The sequence below is a fragment of the Nyctibius grandis genome, chromosome 10 (genome assembly GCF_013368605.1).
Source record: "Nyctibius grandis isolate bNycGra1 chromosome 10, bNycGra1.pri, whole genome shotgun sequence".
In the NCBI taxonomy this organism is placed as follows: Eukaryota; Metazoa; Chordata; class Aves; order Nyctibiiformes; family Nyctibiidae; genus Nyctibius; species Nyctibius grandis.
Genome location: NC_090667.1, coordinates 21,661,412 through 21,682,459, shown reverse-complemented (window position 1 = coordinate 21,682,459; position 21,048 = coordinate 21,661,412). Strand labels below are relative to the sequence as shown.

At 39.6% G+C, this 21,048-nt stretch overlaps 2 protein-coding genes across 2 annotated transcripts in view; one reads left to right on the top strand and one right to left on the bottom strand.

Annotated features, from left to right (window-relative positions):
• Nucleotides 1-983: 983 nt before the first annotated feature.
• Nucleotides 984-5,812, bottom strand: PDE12 (phosphodiesterase 12). The gene is made up of 3 exons (XM_068409028.1): nucleotides 4,547-5,812; nucleotides 3,398-3,476; nucleotides 984-2,646 (listed from the first exon to the last, which is right to left on the bottom strand). Exons 1-3 carry the CDS (start codon nucleotides 5,810-5,812, stop codon nucleotides 2,204-2,206), a joined length of 1,788 nt encoding a protein of 595 aa, XP_068265129.1. The 3' UTR covers nucleotides 984-2,203.
• A 1,435-nt stretch (nucleotides 5,813-7,247) lies between these two features.
• The window catches only part of DNAH12 (dynein axonemal heavy chain 12), a 72,140-nt gene continuing 58,339 nt past the window's right edge, over nucleotides 7,248-21,048 (top strand). The window contains exons 1-13 of the mRNA XM_068408550.1: nucleotides 7,248-7,294; nucleotides 9,409-9,572; nucleotides 11,805-11,895; nucleotides 12,184-12,210; nucleotides 13,083-13,272; nucleotides 14,613-14,688; nucleotides 15,590-15,748; nucleotides 16,467-16,662; nucleotides 17,859-18,047; nucleotides 19,200-19,350; nucleotides 19,456-19,547; nucleotides 19,808-19,986; nucleotides 20,756-20,891. Coding sequence (XP_068264651.1) covers nucleotides 9,409-9,572; nucleotides 11,805-11,895; nucleotides 12,184-12,210; nucleotides 13,083-13,272; nucleotides 14,613-14,688; nucleotides 15,590-15,748; nucleotides 16,467-16,662; nucleotides 17,859-18,047; nucleotides 19,200-19,350; nucleotides 19,456-19,547; nucleotides 19,808-19,986; nucleotides 20,756-20,891 — 1,650 coding nt within the window. The 5' untranslated portion in view covers nucleotides 7,248-7,294. The remainder of the gene's footprint in view (nucleotides 7,295-9,408; nucleotides 9,573-11,804; nucleotides 11,896-12,183; nucleotides 12,211-13,082; nucleotides 13,273-14,612; nucleotides 14,689-15,589; nucleotides 15,749-16,466; nucleotides 16,663-17,858; nucleotides 18,048-19,199; nucleotides 19,351-19,455; nucleotides 19,548-19,807; nucleotides 19,987-20,755; nucleotides 20,892-21,048) is intronic.

Below are 21,048 nucleotides of genomic sequence, written 5' to 3'. Positions count from 1 at the left end.
TGGCTTAGCTAAAATGCTAACTTAGCAAAAACTGAAATCTGAAAGTTTAGATACAGACCTGCCAGAATGATAAATTAGTGCTCTTTCAACGAGGTTGTGTGGTGTTTTGTGGTAGATATGCTTTAGCAGGTGAATGCCTTGCTCCAGGCCTTGATTACTTACTCCCACCTCCAAGCCTGTATCTTGCTCTTTGGGCACAAGAAGCTTTATGGTGAATCAGCTCAGGATATAATGACCCACTAAAATGATAGTACAGTCAAGAAAAGAAAAGGCCCTGCATTTTTAGCTGGATCACTTCCCTGTTTTAGTTTGGAGCGTCATGAGCAGGAACAAGTAGCCAGAATTCAGAGGTGGTAGAGCAGGATCAGGTAAGAGAGGCTGGGATGAGAGGAAGATGGAAGGTTAACTGCTTATGTTGCTGAAAAAAGCTACTTGCAAAGGACATTTACATGAGATCTTTAGTGATACAGGCTTCTACAAACTTGTGTATTAATGGAATAGTCCTTTTACCTGTGTTTTTATGTGCAGAGTCGTTGGTAACAAAATTCCAGACAGTTCATGAGATTGGTCTTCTCATGTCATATTGAGACATGTTTTGAGATTTACGGGCCTGCATCTTTTTAGCCTCGTACAACCTCTGAGGCTAAACCCGCTTGTTGGCTTTACTAGTGCAGTTGTTTATCAGCATCAACTTGTTAGATGCTCAGATACTACAGTAACAAAGACCAGTAGTAATTTTACTGGAAATAACATAGAAAAAGCTAAAGAGCAGATGTTTACAAGCTTCTTACTAAGACTGCCTATTCTTAGTAGTATACGAACAGTTTGGCGAATCCCAGCTATAACCTGCAGTCCACCAGAATGCAGTGGGAGGTGCGTAGTTGTGCAAGTGTAGGGTATGCAACTTTTATCAACCTGGGCAGACTTCTTTTGCCATGAAAGACATGAGTAACTAGAAAAAAAATGAACTGACAACAGTGACAGACAATTGAAAAGGGAAGTTTATTAGGGGAAAGAGGGAGATGTAATGAAACGGTTTTCAAATGCTGTTTGTTTCGTATGGACTAATGATGCAGGGAAAAAAACTTGTTAAATGGTTAAAACCCCTCCAATGCATTCAATGAAGATATGGATAAAATACATTTCCCCATATCCAAATTACCTCCTACAAAATAGGGAAGACTAGACTATTTCTAGAAGGAAAAAATACGGGTAAAAACACTAGTAGAAATTTGGGTCTTTGTTCTATGCAATAGAGGAACAAAATAGAACAATCGTGATAAAGCTTTCAAAGTCATTTGTGTTTCTTTTTAAAGATTTAGGCACAGATAGCTAATGCACCACATTAACTATTCTGTATCTCCCCCTACCTGAAAACAGATTATATTGTGAAAAAGTTTCCTCCCATCCAGACTTGGCTGTCCTAAACTTTAGTATTTCTTTTACTGCCAATGACTATAAACAACAGAAGGAACAGATGTTCAAAGTAGATGCTACCTATATATGTAGTCCAATTTTACCAGGTGCTAAAGTTACCCTCATTACCCATATTAAGTGGGCAAGCAAAATGCTTCCAAATCAATTGTAACCTTGAATTTAACATTGGTTGGTTGTTGACAGAAAGTCTATTCACTGATAACTGGAGAACACCTTTTCAGAAGGTAGTAGGTACAAGTACATTGTTCATGCCAGTTACTAAAAAACTGGGACACAGTAACAGTAAGTGAACAAGACAATTTCTGAACTTAATTTTTTAAAAAATATCTTCTCATGACAGTAATTACAATGAGGTTGAATCAACTAAATCCATTTGTTTTCAGGTTCTGTGTTTGGTTCCGAATTAAGCAGGGTTCAGTTCGTACACTGTCTTATAAATCAAATTAAATTCATATAACCTTTTTTAACAAAATAATTCTTAATCCTTTAAAAACTCCAATAAAAAGGTATATGATAATCCAATTTTCAAAATCCCCTGTCTTAAATATATTTTTCCTATTAGGATATAAAAAGGGAAGGGAAAAGTTGTCATGCAAATACTCTGAACCATGTGATAATATTCATAGAACCATTAAACACATGAACTTCCAGTAATCATTCTGACTTTCCTTTTAGTAGCATACAAACCAGGGTGTAACCTCAGTTCCCCAGCAGTAAATTAAATTTCTTGTTTGAAAACCCCCAAAAGCACCATACAAGAGCTGATCTATTTCCACTTTAAGTCACATATTAGTGCTATATGATCAGAAGGATGTGAAACACTTGGCAAAGCCTGATGGCTTGTTACTTCTTCATGACTTGGCAACGGAATGACCTGTTCAACTTCTAGAGTATTTCTGTCAATGAAAATGTAGTCCAGACACCCATGAAACCCACCAACATAGTTTGTATAAGCAGGCTCTCCGCAAGCACTTAGCAGTTTGAAAGGATGGCTCAGAAGCATATTGCACTTTTCTTCTTCACCATTCGAGACCCAGTCTTCATGATCTTCAGCAATGGCACCACTGTTAATAAAACTATACGTTCCAGATGATGGTGTACTATTAAAATCTCCACAGAATATGATTGGTATGCTAGGATACAAGTCACATGCTATGTGCTTAATGTGAGACAAGGCTACAGCGACTTGGATGAGACGGATGTTCCCACCTAGGAATATAAAAACGTGTTACTTTAAAAACTTCACAGCAGCACTGGAGGTGTTTTCCAAGTTGCTCATTTAGGCATATATCATGTAGAGCTCTGAAACAGCAATCTCATTTTAAATTTTCTGTGCACTATGTTTTAGAATAGTTTTCATAAATAAAGAAGCCTTTGAAGTTTGTGACTATTCAAGTTTTAGAGAGGCAGACAATGTTTAAATTAAAACTTGCACGTGCAAGAACTCAAACCTTGAACACCCATATTACAGCAGCTTTCAATTTCGTGGCAACCATCCTAATAATGTTCCTGAAAGGCACAGAACCAAAAGAAAACTAATTTAAAGGAAGAGAATATCTTCTAAAAGCTTCTGTAGCCCAATTTGGTTGCCCTTCTGGCAATACCCCAATATAACTCCTTCAGGTACAACAGGATTGGGAAGCCGTGAGCACACACAAAGCTATCTAGATTTTATGGTCTTCTGTGGGTGCTTTGTCTGTAACATGACTTGCCTTGCTTTCAGCTGTATTCTACCGACTCCCAGGCAGACTAGAACAATCTTACTCTAAGGAAAATAAATAAACAAACAGACCTAGTAGCCTAGCTTGATTCTTCTATATAAGAAGCAAGGCAGGAAACCCTCAGTTCCAGAAAAAAGGTTATAGCTGCAAAAGAACAAGAGGAAATCTATTCTCCCTATAGAAGGACAAAAACCTGAACAAACTCAGTTATCCTAGATACAGAAACACAACAAAATTACCTTTTGGATGCCAGTATAGGTGGGTATTAGCTACACAAATCTTCCTGGAAGGATCAGTTGTAGACTGAAGAACTGAAACCTTCAAGAGAAAAAGCAATCTTTGATAAGTCTTAAACAGAGAGGTTATATATTTTTAAAAATGCAATAGTTAGCTTATGCCTTTATGGCAATCCAGTTCAAAGGATCTGATGCTTGTAACTAATGAACAGTACAGCTCCTAAGTTGAATCTTCTATATAAGGTCTGGGTGTCAGCCAATATATTACCACTCCATCCAGGTATTTGACAAATGGTCTTTTGTCTGTAAGTGTCTGGTTTGGTTGTATTTTTTCCTTCAATCTGTTCTGTATTTTTTCGTAAGATGTTGTTAATGCTGTACCATTCTTAACTACTTTTATTTTCTATTCTCCCACCTCTGCAACAGAACTGGAGCTATATCTCTGGTTTTAGCAAGCAAACTGTAGCATTGCATAGTTGTTAAATTGAACGTAAATTTAAGAGGTGATTTCAGTTATCAAGGAAAGCTTGTTAGTCCTACTCAGTCCACAAGTAGGAAACATTTACCAATAAGTGTTTCTGAAATTCCTGATATAGACCTAAATCTTACACGTTTGTACTTACACAATAGCTCTACTGGCAGACCCACTGGCATCAACAAGCTCACAAACCTGTCCAACCTTATTTCTCTGCCTACTGTCACTTTATAAAGCGGCATTATTAAAGCAAGCTAAATTTACTTAATCTCATTTAGAACTGTTTTACAAGATTTAAGTTTTATGAAGTATGTATTCTGACATACGAAAGTAGTGAAAAACTTGGCAGCCAATACCACCCATCAGGAATCAATACCTGGCCCAGAATCTCAACAGCTGTCTTCATCTTAAAACAAAGGAAATAATTTTGCCTTTTGTACCAATTAATTAATTCCATATATCCAGCTCAGTTAAAGTCTCAATGTTTTGTTCTTGTTCCTTCTATTCATTATCCTAGCTAACACAGAATGTATCACTGTTCTATGTTTCAGATTGTTAATCCCTCATCTCTCTTCTCTTGTAGTTTGATGCTCAACAAACCTAGCTTGGCTGCACCTGCCAGGAGACAGTGGGAGGAGGACAGGGGAAAGAGGAAGAATGCATGTAAAAGCTGGTACCTGCAGCACAGATGACCTCTGTAGCACCTTCTCCTGCACCAAGGGGTACCTGGCCAGCTTATCACACAACTCCTTGTGCAGCGGGTCCGAGACCAGGGCTTCGCTGAAAGGTATGTCGTGCTGGCTAAGGAGGCTGAACTTGTCCGTGCGGTAGAAAGTGGCCAGGCCTTCGTGCTGCTTCTCCTTAATCTTGAAGAGTCCTTCGAGTCCAAAAGCATCTAGGGCTGGAGCCAAGCTGTCCACGAAGACGGACTTATCCACTTCTTGCAAGCAGATGAGGTCGGCGCTGTAGCCCGCCAGCTCCTTCTTGAGCAGGTTCTGCCGGTAGTCGAGCTCCAGGGCGTACGGGGCGCAGTAGGGGTAGAGCACGGTGCGGGAGAACTCCGTCTGGGCGTACGTGTCGGCCAGGATGTTGTAGGAGACGGCGCGAATGGAGCCATCGCCGCACACCTTCTTGGTGTAGAGGTGCCGGGAGTCGAAGGTGCAGGCGCCGGGGCCGGCCTCCACGGGGCCGCTGCTCTCCACCTCGCGGGGCAGCCCGTAGCGCTGCGCTCCGTCCCCGGGCGTGCACCGCAGCTTCAGGCGCAGCCCCACCAGCGCGTTGCAGGGCGTGAAGACGCGCTCGTCGCCCGCCGCCTCCACCCAGGCCGGGCCGTCGGCGCCCGCCGCCGCCCCCCCGCCGGCCGCGGGCCGCTGCTCGCGGTACCAGCGGAAGAGGCAGTGCTGCGGCGCGGCGAACTCGGCACTCACCTTGGGGCACACGGGGAAGCCGGCCAGGAGCGAGCGCGGCAGCTGGAGCTCGGTGAGCGCCGGCGGGTTGCGCTCCACGCGGTACTGCGCCTCCCCGATCTGCAGCATGGCGCCGTCCTGCCAGGCCGCCGCGTTGGGCACCTCCTCAGCCACCGCCTCCCCGTCGCGGGAGAAGAGCCGCACGGCCGGCGGCGCTGCCGCCGCCGCTTCCCCCGCCGGGCCGCCCTCCGCCCGCGCCTTCTCTCTCTTCTTCGCCGCCTTGCCGCGGCCCTTGGCGGCGTTGGTGGCGATGCGGGCCAGCGCCCGGCCCAGCGGTTCCGCCTGGTCCCTCTGCATGTGCCTGGCGCTGCCGTCGGGGAGTACGAACCGCAGGCTCAGCTTGGGCTCGGACGGCACGCACCGCACCACGGCCCGCTCCATGTCGCCGCGGGTGGCGGGCAGGCGGCCGCCACGGGCGAGGAGGGCGGCGGGCGAGCGGCGGAGCCTCCGGAGGGCGGAGCGCAGCCGGCGCCACATGGAGCCGGTGCTGGGGCTCGCCCGCTTCCGAGAGGCGCGCCCGGAAACGACGCGCCGTGCGCGGCCTCGTCAGCGCGGCCGGGCGGAGCGGCGCTGCCAACCGTCACTGCTCGCGCCCGGGGGCGGGGCGGGGCGCGGCGCGAGGGCGGCGGGCGGGACCGCGAGGGGCCCCCTCACCGTGAGGGGAGCGCCGTCAGAGCGGCTGCTTTCCTCTCTCTTGGGCGTTCTTGGACCCTTCCCCAGCGATTAACACCCCCGGGCGGGGTGAGACCGGCTGGAGAAACGGCGGGTTTTGTTCCCTCAGCAGCGACAGTCCCGTCTCCCCAGGAAAGCTGTCACGTCCACCTGGCAAGCGGTGCTCTGAAAGAGGGGTTGGTGTCCCCCATAACGTGTAGATGAGTGCGAACTGCTTATAGATAAATCTCTTGACATTGAGGGTTTGCGATTGTTTTATGTGAGAAAACATTTAATGTCTGGATTGAAACGTCAAACTGAATAGTCCTGGGCTGCTAAAATGTCTTAGGAAGGTGCCCAGGACTTTGAAAACGGGTCTAAAACTCTCTCCAGCTGCTGTTCTTGCAGTCTCTGCTCATGGGGCTCTGCCCACACAGATATAAAATTAGGGTTTTAAAGTCTCTTTGTCAAATGTGTGCAAGTGGGTAGTAAATCTCTGGAATTTCTTTAAATTTCCATTTATAGTTTACAAAACGTAGAAACTTAGCAACAGCTATCTGATGCGTGAGGTAATAATTTCTTAAGCACTCTTTTTTTTTTTTTTTTGGTCTGCTTTGTGCAGGCAGAACGCTGGAGCAAAGAGACTTACTGACTTGCTTAGGCTATGTTAAGCCATGTGGCAGACTAGGATATTTAAGATTTTTTTCTAAGCCTCGGTCTCGTCTTTCTTTTTTTTTAATCATAAGAGTGTATTAGTAGTCTGGTATCGTACAAAGTGCAACAAACACCCTTTCTGTGAATAAACAGGCCTTGAATGAGCTTTTTATTTTGGGCAGGTGAACCTTGTTAGCAGGGGGGGCTGTAGGCAGGCACAGCTCCCTTTTAAGGGCTGTGTGCCCTTTATTTTCAAGGGAGAAGCCTGCTCGGAAGGCAGAGGGACACGGTTAAAGGCCTGGCCGTGAAGTTAATGGGTTTGTAGGGCAGGGCCGCGGTTAGTGCCCACAGGTGCGCGGGGCGCTGCGGGGGTGGGCGACGCGGGCGCTCATCAGCTGTGCGCGCGGCTGAGGCGGCCTGGAGCCCGCGGCGCGTCTGGCGCTGGAGCTGCGCGGGCAGAGCCCCCGAGAGCACCGGCTCCCCGGGCGACAGAGCCCCGCACGGCGCCGGGCCCCGCGGGCCGCGCCCCGCCCCTTCCGCTGACAGCCGCCGCTCCGCCCGCCCTCGGTGCCGTGGCAACCGCGGTGTTGTCCTGAGACGCCTTCGCGCCGCCGTCCTGGCCGGAGCCCACCCGGGACCGCGGCAGCGGGAGAGGTGAGGGCAGCGTGGGCGGCGGGGTGGCCCTCCGCGGGGCTGGGGCGGGCGCCGGGGTTGATGCTGCTCTTCCCTCCTCACCGACAGGGCTGTCTCCCCGGGCCCTGCTGGCTGAGGGAGCACCAGGAAAACGTGATACCCTTTAGCTGAGCTTTATTTCTTTCGATGCCTCCACCACCACCCGTTTTAATTTATTTCTAGGACATAGCACTAATTTAGGAGGTAGCTATGGCTTTCCGTTCCCCTGTGAGAACCTGTTGAAAAGCAGTTGCGAGTTTGTGCATCATGTTTCCCTGGGAACCCTACCGTGGATCTTTTGGGATAGCCATACTTGGCTACAAGGAAGACTTAAGCTGCTATAGAAGGATACTCTTTTAGTGAACCTGAGCTCAGCCACACAACAGGGTTTTTTTCTTTCTTTTCCTTCTTTTTTTTTCCTATTTTTCTCTCTTCATATGAGGCAATTATCAAACTTTGGTTGCCAAGAATCTTTAACCATGGTTACCCGATTATCTGCTCCACATCTTCATCCTGCCCCCAAACTAGGACTCCTGTTTTAAAGTCGTACCTGTCCCCCCTTTCCTGGTGCACAGCCCAACTATCCACAGCTGTGGTCACAACCAAAACTCCCATCTGATTAGCTTGCATCCCATATCCACCCCACCAAATTACAGGCCTCCTTCTCATTGGGAATCTGTGTCCACAAGCCAGGATTTAGCCACATCCTCTCAGCCGCATTAACACCTTGTTTGCCTTTTTCATTTTAATAATCTCAGTTTAGTCTTTGCTCGGCTTAGCCTTGCTTCTGAAGATGCACACCTTGGCATACTGTAAGCGAATATCATCTAGAGAGCCCAGAGCTGCTACAGCATGAAAGAGTAATATACAGTCAAGCACCTGCTTGGTATTTACAGAGGTACTTGTTCCAGTAGCTCAGATAAACACTTCCAGGCAGGCAGTTGAAATGAAATTGTGCCCTGCTCTGCCCTAGGTAAATACACAGAACGCTGTCGCTAGGGTCTATTGATGGAATGTATGTTCTCAAGCAGCCTGCTAAGTTCACCACAAGGCTTTCAGCATCACAAAATTATTTCTAAGTATTCTCCAGTTTCACACGGCTTTTCGCAAGATGATCATGCTGTTTCTTAACCTTTCCATGTATGGAATAGAACTTTTAGTGACTACTTTGCACATAGCAAATAAGCTTAATTATTTTTTTCCTTGAGAAACATGAGAAGAAGAATAGGGTGCTGTTTTTATATAAATGCTTTCTTGATAATTTCCTGCACTTTTTCTGTCTCTCTTTAACAGTGGTGTAGTGTCTTAAGAACAACTTTCTCATAATTTTGCTCTCATTTGTTTGACATTGTGGTGAAGCTATAAACCTATGTTGATGTCATTATGATTTTGTTTCTTTTCCTTTGAAGACTGCTTCTCACTTCAGTAGACTTCTAGGATCCCATATTTGAAAATTTGCTGCAGTTTTATCTTTACAGTAATAGCAAATACCAAGGATGATTTGGGGCGGTTTTTTTTCCCTCAGAACTTTAGAGGTCACCCCCGTCCGAATTTGTACCATATTACCTAGCATGGGTGGACTTAATGAGGCAGTAATATTTTTTAGTGACCAGGCAAGAAGGGAGTAGGTAGTCACCTGCTGAAGACACAGAAACAGCGAAGCTGTCTCAGGCCCCATCAGAACGGGAAACGTGCCTAGAATGGGGCCAGTCTGGTGCAGTCTGCCGGGGGGGTTAATAGGCTGCTTTTCTGGTGTCTTCTGTGCTGTGTACAGCTGGTAGATTAGCACTTAAAGAGATTTTTAATAGATCTTTACTTTTATGCAATGTGCTAAGCTTGCATTAATAGAATTGTATCATCATTTTTTACTCTTGTAGACTTTGTATGTACACGCTTTCTGTTGAACTTTGTGATTTTAGCATATATAGTATTTTTCTGTTTTCTGAAAGTTAAACTTTCATGCTTAGATTGTGGAAATCCCTGAGGCTTCCTTGTTTTACGTCTTATGTAAGTTCAACTTAATGCATGAATCTGCTAAACTGCTTTCTGGACAGGATTAATTGTATTCTAGAATCTTGTTTTTGTTATGGTTTTAGATGTCACACTCAGATGGAGCACCTTCAAATGAAAAGACTTCGAGAACTTCGTGTCATCCCACTGTTTCACCTTCGTCAGTCACATCTGATATGTCACCGCCACAGAATAAACTATTGAAGTACCGAAGATCTAAGGAACAGCGAAAGATGCTTCATCAGTTACTGTGTGTGTCATGTAATTCAATAACTGTTGAAATTCAAATGAAGAAACATTGCACATTTGACATAATAATGGTGTTTGTTAATTTTAGAGGTTTTTGATGTCACTATTGCAGTGCTGAACACTTTCCATCTAAAATCGTTAATGATAGAAGGGCATTTGGTGGAATCCCTAATGTTTTTTTCTTTTACAGCACCCAAAATCTGCTTGAGGTATGTTTGTTGGGGTGAGTTGTGAGGAGAAAGTGAGCTTCACATTTTGGATGTTGTTTATGATAGACTGAAAAAAATCCTTTCTCTTTATGAAAATCTTTTTCAAAGAGAATCAAAGTCTGGATGACTTGCTTACTTTTGTATGAATGATCCAAACGTGGGTCTACTTCTAACAGGCTTCTTTGTCACTATCTGAATGCATTTGCTGCTGAGCTTAGTGATCTGTGTTCCTGCCAGAGGAGCACAGCTGCCAAGGTGATAGGTATATTCACGTAAAATTGTCTTTCAAGATTTTCATTTGCAAAGGAGGAAAGACAGTAGGAAAAGGCTGCTTTCATGTAGTTTTTGTAGGTCTAATATAAAATTAGGTTATTTTCTTTTTATTTTATTATTTTGATAGAAATTTATTCCTGAAATACCTACATTATTTTCAGGAACTTACTGAAGAAACCCTAGACATGTTGATTATTGTGGCATAAACATGAGGATTATGTGGGCTAAGGTTGCGTTGGTTGTAGTAGTATTATGAAATTTATAGCAACTTGCATTTTCATGTGAAAGATTAAAAAGGTAAGGAAATCTAATGGTATTAGATAGGATTGAAAAGCACAGAAAAAAATTGTACTCACCTTCAGAAGAAGAAATCAAAATTAAAGACCTGTGTAGGCTTAATTTAACCCATTTTAAGTGTTGTCACTGAGATCAGTAATTTTATTTTTGTTGGTTGGGTTTTTTAGTGATTTCATTTGCTGTGACTAGATTTGTGATGGTAACCAGTTACTTAACTGATTCCTATGCAATTGATATTCCACTTCAGTGGCTAAATTTTTAAGTGGCCAAGTATTACAGGTTGTCTTTTCTCAAAAGATACTTCTAAGTGTCCCAAATTGTTGGCTTCATTGGAGCTAGGCAGTGGTATAAAACTAAGTTGCAGGACTGAAGTCTGAGAAGAATGTGTCACAGAAGGGAATCTGATTTGTGCCAAAGATGAGTGAGGGGGGAGATTGCCTTTTTTTTTAAAAAAAAAAATTAATGGTAGCAACAATCAGTTATAGAAAGCCGTTAATCTATATAGTTAAAAGTAGAGAAAGATGTTTCCTTTCTTTTAATACTTTTAAGGGCTGTTATAATACAAATCTAACAGACAAGAAGTCTTTTAATTTTAGCTCTTGGACAGTAAATCCTGACCTTTCAATGCTACCTGAAGTAGCAGAGTGCAGTTTTTAGAATGCAGGTGTTCAGTATGGTGAAAATAACTATGTTGTAGTGGTAAATTACTATGCAGTGAGGTGACTGCTGACCAGCCATCTGACAAACAGTGAATATTCTGCTGGAACATTGTTTCAGTTACATTTTTGTACAAGGTGAACTGTCTTTTAAATAAGGTCCCATGAAGTAATTATTTGAATGTGTACTTGAAATGAGCAGTCTGACTTCCACTTGGGAGTTTTTAGCTGAGTTGTATTGAGATAAGGCTGAAATATTCGTTGCAGCATATGTACAGAGTGTATCCCAAAGGGATGGACTGAAGTGTTTTAATGCGTAAGGTTAGCAGGACATGTCAACATTAACCATTTAAAGTTTACTGATAGTTGTTTAGCAATTTATAGCCACAGGCAGTAAAAAGAGCTAGTCTTAAAATAAACAGCTTTAGGATTTTTGTTCTGCACTTTTGTCCTTTGCTGTGGTGTTTTGTGTTTTTGTTTTTTTTTTTTTTCTTCCCCCTGTAACACAGTTGGACAAGATCTGTGGTAGTTGGTTGAGGAGAAGTAAGATACAATCTTAACAGTATGACTGGGCAATTGGATGAGGTGAATCAAGGCATGTACATGTTGTGATTGTGGTCAAGATAAATGTGGCTCTTTCTATAAGAGAAGACAGACAATGCAAAGGCAGCTCTACCTTTTAGTGATCAAAGAGTTAGTAAACATGTAAAAACAGGTTGCATCAATTAAAATGATAGCATTATTTTTAATATATTATTTGTAGTTTGTCTGCACTTCTGACTCTATGTTTTACTTCAGAGTTGATCGAGCTTTAAAAGCCTATCGCATGACCATGGAAGAAAAATATCGCAGAGATCCTGTACCCTCTATCCCGGAACTGCCTTCCACTGTGAGAAAGTATTTCTTTAATATTTTAACTGTTGCCTGTTTTGTTCTTCATTATTGGGGCATATATGCCTCTTACTACGTAGTATTTACTTAAAGATACTTATCTCAGCCTTAGTTATTCATGAATGTATTTATATGCTCAAGTAGTCCCACTGAAATTGATACCTGTATATCTACAGAATAAAGTCTTTATTTAGGAATAACATTTGTTAAATTTTATATTTCTGATTTATTTTCTTCTGATTATATGTTCTTAATACATTAGGATTTTCTGTTCCTTTTTATACAGATGAACAGTGAGGAAAAACAACGAAGAGTGAGTTAAAGTCTTCTGCTTTTTCAGAGTAGAAGAGTGAATGGTCTCTATTCAGAGGGGTTGAGTATGTTACATGGAAGTAATGGTGGTTAAACAGGAAAAGCTTTTTCAGTAGTCTTGTTGCAGAAAAATGGAATAGGAAGCAAAATAAGAATTTTTTCTTGTGGTCCAATAGAAGGAAAGTATTTTTCTATTGCAGAAAGTATGTCCATCAGTAATTTTAAGTTTTGATCTAAGCCTTAGTTAAAGATCATTACTTAGAAAAGATTCTAACAGTTTCAGAATTTTTTCAGTTCAGGTCATAGATAATACTTTAGCCTGTACAAAAAGTAGTCTTTGCCATTGTTCACCTGATCTGAAGAACATGTACAAATCCTGGAATTAGTGTGTAGTTTTTAAAATAAGACTTAATGTCTGAGAGCCACTTTAAACTCAAATTAACGTTGATATATTTATATTAAGTAGCTTAAGGGAACATGCATTTTTCCTAGCCGATGTTAGGTAAACTCATTCTGAAGACTGTAGAGATTCGGATCCCTTTTTGTTTTATAAAAAAAAAGCTGTCACTCAAAAGCATAAATACCTATTTCTTTGGCAAAAAACCCCAACCCTATTTGTGCATGCTTTTTGCCAGATAAATGTTTGCCCAAAGAGCAATAACATGAACCTGGAGCTTCTTTATTGTCAGTCATAAACTTCAGGAGAGAACCAAGGAAAATGCCATACTAAAACACAACGTTTTGTATTTAAGCATTGAGACAGGGAGACCATTTTGCTAACCCTGGTGAATAAAAAGAGACTTCATTGTCAAGCCGAATGCAAAAATATTTACATAACCAATTATTAGAGCTCTGACAATATTATCCTTTCAGGAAAACTATCTCTTTATGAAGAAGTGCGTGCTAAGGAGGCCGGTGGCTCCCATTCAACAGCAGTGGCTAACGTCCATTCTCGCATCGGTGCCGCAGTCTCTTATGGAAGGCAAAGATAGAGAGCTGTTAGTTGAAAAGCTTTTAGGGGAGATAACAGGAGATTATGAAAAAAGCATGAGAAGATTTATGGGTAAGTACCAGAAACTACACAGTACTATTATTAATATATTAATGTGTATATGTATATATTATAAGCTGTTCCATGTTCTCCCACTGAAAATAATTTTTCTAGATTGTTCCTTCAGCCAGGCATGAGCTTTGTAATTAACCGCTGATTTCTCCTTCTCTGCCTCATCAAATGCATATTGGTGGTAATGTTTAAGGCAAAACTTGCTGATTGTATTTGGACTAGTAAAAAGTTAACCAGCTGAAGGTATAGTTCAAGCAAAGAAAAGGCAGCTGTAGGCTCCATGAGAAAAAGGTTGATTGCTGATGACCTTATTTCATTAAGTCTTTAACATGTTTAGTTAATTTGATGCAAGAATGTATTGCTGTTTTCTGCTAAAGAAAGTAGAAACTTTTTGTGTACTAGTCATTCTTTTTTTTGCCTCTTCAGGAACAGCAGCTTTTTTTAAGCTGTGCATCCATATGCACATCCGTAAGTTTTCTGATGCCGCTTTCTATGCGTGAGGAAGTTAGCTGTAAAAATCTGCAAAGATAATTAGCTGTTTTCAGATATCACTCATACAACTCACTTAAATTTTTAAACTTTTTAAAAAGATTAATGAGATGGAGTTTTGAAAGTGTATTCCCTTGAAATAATTTATTAATGTCTCTATTTAGATTTCTAGTATCTAAAATCTGGAATTGAGCCAAATTTTGGCAGTATTTTGGTAGATGGCTGATCTTTTTAAAAATGCAGATTAAAAAAATACACAATTTAACATGGGACTAACTTCTTCGTAATGTTATCAATGGGATCATTATGTATAGTATGCATAGTATCCCACTATAATTATATTAAACAAAATTGCCATAAATACTTAGAATCATAGAATCATAGAGTATCTCAAGTTGGAAGGGACCCATAAGGATCATCGAGTCCAACTCCCTGCTCCTCACAGACTACCTAAAACTAAACCATATGACTGAGAGCATCGTCCAGACGTTCCTTGAACTCTGACAGGCTTGGTGCCATGACCACTTCCCTGGGGAGCCTCTTCCAGTGACCGACCACCTTCTCAGTGAAGAAATTACTTAAGAAAGTACTTAACTGTTTAAACACTAGTCTGTCTGAAAACCTTCATGAATAGGGGACAGTATTGGCATTGAGCCACCTGAATCTGTATAGATATTTAGCAGAAGCTGTGATTTTGAGTTACCTTTGGGAGAATATGTTTTGAAGATGTGGATGATACAGTTATCTTTCCATCCTACTATGTGCTTGGTTCAACCTGGAGAGAAACTGAGGAAGTACAGTGCCTACTGAATATTAATTTTCTTCTAATGTTCATATATTTTTCTTTCTAGTGCGAACTGTTCTTATTAAACCAGATGTAAAAGGGCTTGAAGATGAAGAGGAGGCACCTTTGCCTTCATTACCTCTGTGAGTGGATTAAGTTAGCAAATAACCCACTGGCAAAACACACTCAGTTGCATGAGTGAAATTCTTGTTGAGCTGCATGAACAGTTATGGCACAAAGTTAATTCTGGAGTCCCTTAATGAGACATATTTTTATGTCTATAGAGGGTCTTACATTTGAACATCTTATATCTGAATGCTTTACAAAGTTTTAGCACTGACAGTGTTTTATTACTGTTGTTACAGTTACATAGAGTAGCACTAATGACTGCAAATGAGACTTCTGGCTCTGAGTGCCCAGACACTAAAGTCATATTGCAGCCACCTCTGGAATGAAGTGTGTGTGTGTACGGGGCAGTTTACTGGCAGACAGCAACATTGTACGGTACTTAAACATGCTAAAACTGCATCTGATGCCAAGGTTTCATCTGACTTTGGTGTTACAAGGCGAAACCTTGAGACTAAAGAAAAGGCTATTACGCTCTGCCAAAATAGAAGAGGAATTCCAGTAGACAGAATATAATTATCTGAATTGACCAATTTGAAGAGGAATTCCAGTAGACAGAATATAATTATCTGAATTGACCAATTTGCTGAAGTATCATAATGTGTGACATCTAAATATTGATGATAAATACTTTCTGTTAGCGGTTGGTGAAGTTAGGAGTTTACATTGAAAGAGCTTCAGGAAGAGCAGGTGATCTGAATATACTCTGGAGTATAAAACATGGTTGATCAGAGTAGCTTTATGGTTTTCACTGCATTATATCAGGGATATGTGTATGGAACTTAACTATTCATGTTAGGGAATAAGCTTTTTAATACTGCTCTTTATATGTAAGAATGTTTTATTCAAGTATTGCTTGAGCTTTTCACTTTTTGTTTGGTTGGTTTTACAGTGGTTGTTTGTTGTTTGTTTTTTCAGAGGCCTGGATTTTTCTAGACCGTGGCACAACAGTTTTATCCAAGCAAAAAAAAAAATCCTTTCTAACTTGCATATTCTCCACCCCACAATGAAAACTCTACTGGATATTGGTTATGCAGCATTCTCTTCCTTTCTTATAGTGGATTTCTCAAGTTTCAGGTAAAGTCTGTTTTGGTGAATTATTAACCAAATATTATTAAGTATTAATTATTAGGTTTATTAGGTTTTTGAAGCTGGTAAAGAAGAGTTTATTCAATTCTATTATTTATTGTAGAGTTTTTTGTATAATAAATCTCTTCAATGTGTCATTTAATGTTCTTTGAGTAGGTTACTTTGTGTTATGACACATTTAACTTTTCTTCTCTCTATTACGTATAAAGACTTTATTGGTTTTTAAATTGCTGGTAGTATTGGCCCTTTTGATTTATATTTTGCCTTTAACTCTGCTAAGGTCCCCTCATTATTTATTTAATCTTAATGCTGTGATCCCCACAGAAGTCTGGTTAAAGTAGCGTTTGAAGAATTGAGTTCTAGTAGTATTACTATCTGTAGGGGACTCTATGCTTACCCTAAAGATCAGATTTCTTGCTGGTTTTCATCAGTTGAATTTTATTTTTAATCTTGGAACTTTTCCTTTTCATAATTTTCAAAAAGATAATTCTTTTTCCTCATTATTTTTTTCTGGTAACTGTTCTTTATTTCTTGGGGTTTGGGGTATTTTTTTTCCTCATTTAAGTTTACAGAAGTGATGCTTAGGTTCCCACTGTGCTTTCTGCTAAAAAAAGAGTGGGTTTGTAATACAGTGTAGATTACTGTTACTTTACTCCACGAGTTTTTAGATTTTGTTTATAAAGTTGCCTGTAACAAACTTTTCTAGATTGAAAGGGCCAATTGACTGTGAATCTCTAAAGACTGAAGTGTCTCTAAGCTGTTCTAAAGCAGAAGAGAAGATATTGAATACATGGCATCAAAGAGTTATCGGTCTCTTTATTCAGAAAGAGGCACTGAATGGTGTAAAGTTGGATCAGGTTGACTCTTTTTATAACTGTGTGGCTACGCTTATGTCTAATCAGGTAAAACTCTTTCCTCTCCGTGATAAACTTAATGTGAAATTTAGGTAATTTTAATGAGTCAGCACATTGCAGATATGGGACCTGTTTAATTAATCGTTAGCCATCTGTTGCATATAATCCATGAAGTATTCAAAGTGTTAAATATTTTTAACTTCCCTCATTTGAAATAAATACATGGTCTTGTCAACTTCTTTTTCTTCTAGTTTTTTAGATGCAGAAAATTTGTTCATTCTACCAACTAGAATGTAATTAACTTAGAGAAGGAAATATCTCTGTGTTCTCAGGACACTTCCTATCACCGATCTTGGCACTACAAATACATGTCATATATTAGCAAAATGAACAAAACCTGGTCTCTCTCCCTTGAAAGCAAACATAGCTACGCAAACAGACTGGAAGTCCAGCTCTGCCAACGTGTATGCAAATGGCTACAGTTCTGCAAAATTTCCAAATATAATTTTTTTTCTGTGCAAAATGATACACAAAATGCTTTACAAGTTAATTTTTTGCTCCGTGATTATTTATACCAAGATGATAGTTATATGAACTGTTTCTGAGTTAAATTTTTTTTTTATTTTAGGAATTTCCAATCGTTTTCTTTCCTAATAATACTAAAACAAGAACATTCAAATGAAATCACTGATTTCAGACTGAGACAATTGTTTTACAAAGTTCATAGTTTACTGAAAATAGAAAGTCCTTTAACTTCCAATTAACTTAAACAATCTGTTGTTTTCATTGTTCTATTGAAGAATATAATAATCAGAGGGAATATACACATTCAGCAGTTTGAGAAGGCAGTCATTTTTAGGATTAAACCTTTATTTACTTTGTAGAAAAATAATGGAACAATAGTCTAATCAAATCATTGTCATATTAAAACAAGTTGGAGAAAAATGCATTCCAGATATTTCATTTATACTTAGAGCATGTATTAGTAATAGGCTTACATTTGTAGCCAAAATAAATTCATGGGCTTTACTGAAATGTTTGTTTACTTATTCATTAATTTACATTCTTTAAGGGTTGGGACTAATGCCACTGAAGTCATTGGAAAAATTCACACTACTTCAGTTATCCATGAATCAGGCTGAAAGTACTAAAATGGACGGAGATTCTGGGCTTACTGAATGAAGGGAAAGTGGGATAGGGATTTCTGTTCTTTCAACTAATAGGTGATGTATGTTATTACCTAGCTGAAGGAATTATTGAGAAGAACAGTTGAAGCTTTTGTGAAACTTTTTGAGCCTGAAGACAGAAATTGTCTACCTTTATTTAAGATGGAATTGACTCTTGATGAAAAGAAAATGGAGTTTTATCCAAACTTCCAAGACCTAGAAGAAGCAGTTCTGTTTATAGTAAATCGTATAGGACAGACTCTCCAGGTGTGCTTTTATCTTTATTTAAATGTGTAAATGCTAAGTTGCTCAGTGTGTAAATGCTAAGTTTAAGTGTGTAAATGCTCAGTGTGTAAATGCTAAATGTGTAAATGCTAAGTTGCTCAGTCTGTGAAAATATTAGTAATTTAGGACTCTTGACTACTATGGTAACGGGAAGCAGAATGCAACTTGAGATATTTATTTTCTGTGAACATTGTGCAGGTCACATCATGAATTTGATGCCCAGCAGAACTCCAGGCTCTCAGAGCTTTTTGTTTATTCCTTGTTCATAAAAAATTGGTACACCTGCTACTGATGGTTTTAGTCAGCTGTTTTAATCTGCAAATCTGTGTGTATGTCTACAAATTAATTATCTGCTTGTTCATTAAATAGAAGTCAGGCTGAAAACTTACCCAGGAAAGAAAACTAGCTAGAAGATAACATTTTTGTTTCCTTCTTTGGTATGTTTAGAAAACCTGAGAGTACTTTAGGTATAAGTAACCACATGTTATGATTTATTTATGTATTTATTTTAACATTGAAAATCAAGTAGTTTTGCAGTGTGTACTTTCTGTGAACTAACATTTAGCATAGAAATATAATTAGCGCCTTAGTTATATATGTGATGATTTACAGTAAACTTGCATTAATAATTAAGATCCCCAGACAAAGACAAGGAAAATTAGAGTTGATATTCCTTTTCTTTCTAAGAAAAATAAAAGCCTCCAATCCCTAACAACTAATATATACCATATCTAAAGATTTATGTGTTATGAACCAATCTATGACTCCAGGGATGACAGCCTTTCTGGGGCCTCTAGATGTATCCCTGTGGACTGAGCATTGGCCTTTAATCATACATGATGGTACTTTCAGAGGAGTGTTTTGGGTTTAGTTTTGTGTGTTTGCACATAGGACAGAATTTAATTTTATGTAAGATTGGATAATTATTTTTTTTGTCCATTTGACACGTTTCCTGTTAAACTTTTTGAATCAGGAAGAGTTGTTCCAGGTGTGTATGAAGCACTTGGCCTTGGTCACGATTAGGGTCTCATACTTTTCTGATACAGTGTCGTCTGTAGATTGCAACTTTTAAAATATATGTATCTCTGTATTGCTTTTTAAAATTTAAATAATCATAACTTGCACTTCTATTAGAACGTTCAAACGGTACATTCTTGGCTAACGGGAGACACTACAACTCTGGACACTGAGCTTCCTAATGATGTCACAGTATGGGCCACATCTACACTGAAAAAATGTATCAGAGACAACTCAGAAGCTCCAAAGGAATATTTTGAAAACTATGGTGAGTGATAGAAGGGTGTTTAAATAACTGTGTTACTTCTTTGAAGTATCTTACTGTACAGCATATACGTTATAATAATATTAATATAATATTATTGAATTGTAGTTGAAAGGTATGGTTGGCTTGTAGATGGGACTGCACAGGCACGGATAGAAAGATTTGAAGCAGAAGAACACAGTTTTGATGAATATACTGCTGTAAGTTTTAATTCTACATTTTATATATAATTTCTACTACCCATACAGCAATAATAAAAAGAGAACAGAGGATAACGGGTGTTTAGCAATTAGCTATAAATTATGTTGACTACCTTCAAATCTACAACATAAGTGTTTTTTTCCCTAAAAGTCTGTGGTAAATAGAAAAAAATATTTATTTTCTTCAATGTGTAATACTTGTTCATGTAGCCAAGTATTTAAATAACAGCTCTGAAGTAAAATCTAATATTTTTCTGAAGTTCATAGATGAATTCTTCACCCTCAAGAAGGAAATCTTGAGTTTACCAGAGGTGGCTCGTTTCCCTATGATCTGTTTGAATTGTGAGGATTTAAAGCAAGGTTTGGCTAGTAACGTTAACACCTTTGCAAAAATGCTAATGGACAGAATAGTTGCAGATTACAGAGAGGAAAATGAAAAGTAAGTAGAATTTTCTGCTTGTGAATGCTTTATGTATTAAATGCATAGTAGAAGCATGTAGTAGAAATGCAAATATACCATACTCCTGTTCAGTGAAGACCCTTGGCTAACTAATGATCCTATGCAAGTTGCACCAGCTGATGTATTTTTTCCTCTGTTTTAGACTCAAAAACTAGGAGGGGAACTTACTAATAGGCTCGATAATGGAGGAGCTAAAAGATCAAAGAGCTTCATTACCGTTCTGGCTTTTTAAGTGTGAAATACAGTACTACTGCACTGTCAAAGGAAAGACTAGCTAGATTCTCTTATTACATGACAGATACCTCTAGTTTTTCATAGATGATGACAGATAATAACACTGATGAATTCTGAAGGTTAATTTGCAGGTATGGATTGAATAATAAGTGAGGTCATATCAAATAATTTGGTTAAAATGAACAATTATAGTCAAGTTTTATAATGATTCCACATTACCAAAATAAGTGTTTGTGCGTATGCTAATGATGCAGTACTTAAGTTCATGTACTTACCAAAAGTAATTGAAGCGTTTATTGCAAGAGAATACCCCAAGATCCAAACAAATCAATTATTGCAAATTAATAAGCAATATTTTTCTAGACTGACTTAGTCATATTTTTGCTATTTAGTTTCATAAAGTAGTGGAGCTTGTGCAGGGGTAATTTGAACTTTTAATTCCATTAAAGCTGAGCCTGAAGCCAGTCAAAAAAAATTTTAAATTTTGATATTTTTATGTTAAATAAATGTATAGGATATGCAGGGAATTTGAAGCAATTGAGGAACGTGCATTAAAAGTTCCTGAGACAACAGAGGAAATGATGGAAACAATAGCTTACATAAAGAAGGTCAAAACCAAAGGTATTCAAGACCTGTTGTTAAGGATCGAGGTAAATGACTATCCTTTAATTCTTAATCGTTTGCCAAACATGCTGGCCTATACAAATACAGAATTCATTCTGGAGTGCAGAGACTTTTGTCTGATCATGCTGCATGTGTGAATAAACTGTACCCTGAATGTTACTTCAGAGAGAAGTGGGAAGTCCA

Excerpts from the sequence above, each read along its gene's own strand:
- PDE12 (XM_068409028.1), bottom strand. The coding sequence starts at position 5,812 with ATGTGGCGCCGGCTGCGCTCCGCCCTCCGGAGGCTCCGCCGCTCGCCC. Across the intron at positions 3,477-4,546 it reads AGAGGTCATCTGTGCTGCAG|GTTTCAGTTCTTCAGTCTAC; the intron begins GTACCAGCTTTT and ends TTTCTCTTGAAG. Across the intron at positions 2,647-3,397 it reads CCTATACTGGCATCCAAAAG|GTGGGAACATCCGTCTCATC; the intron begins GTAATTTTGTTG and ends TTATATTCCTAG.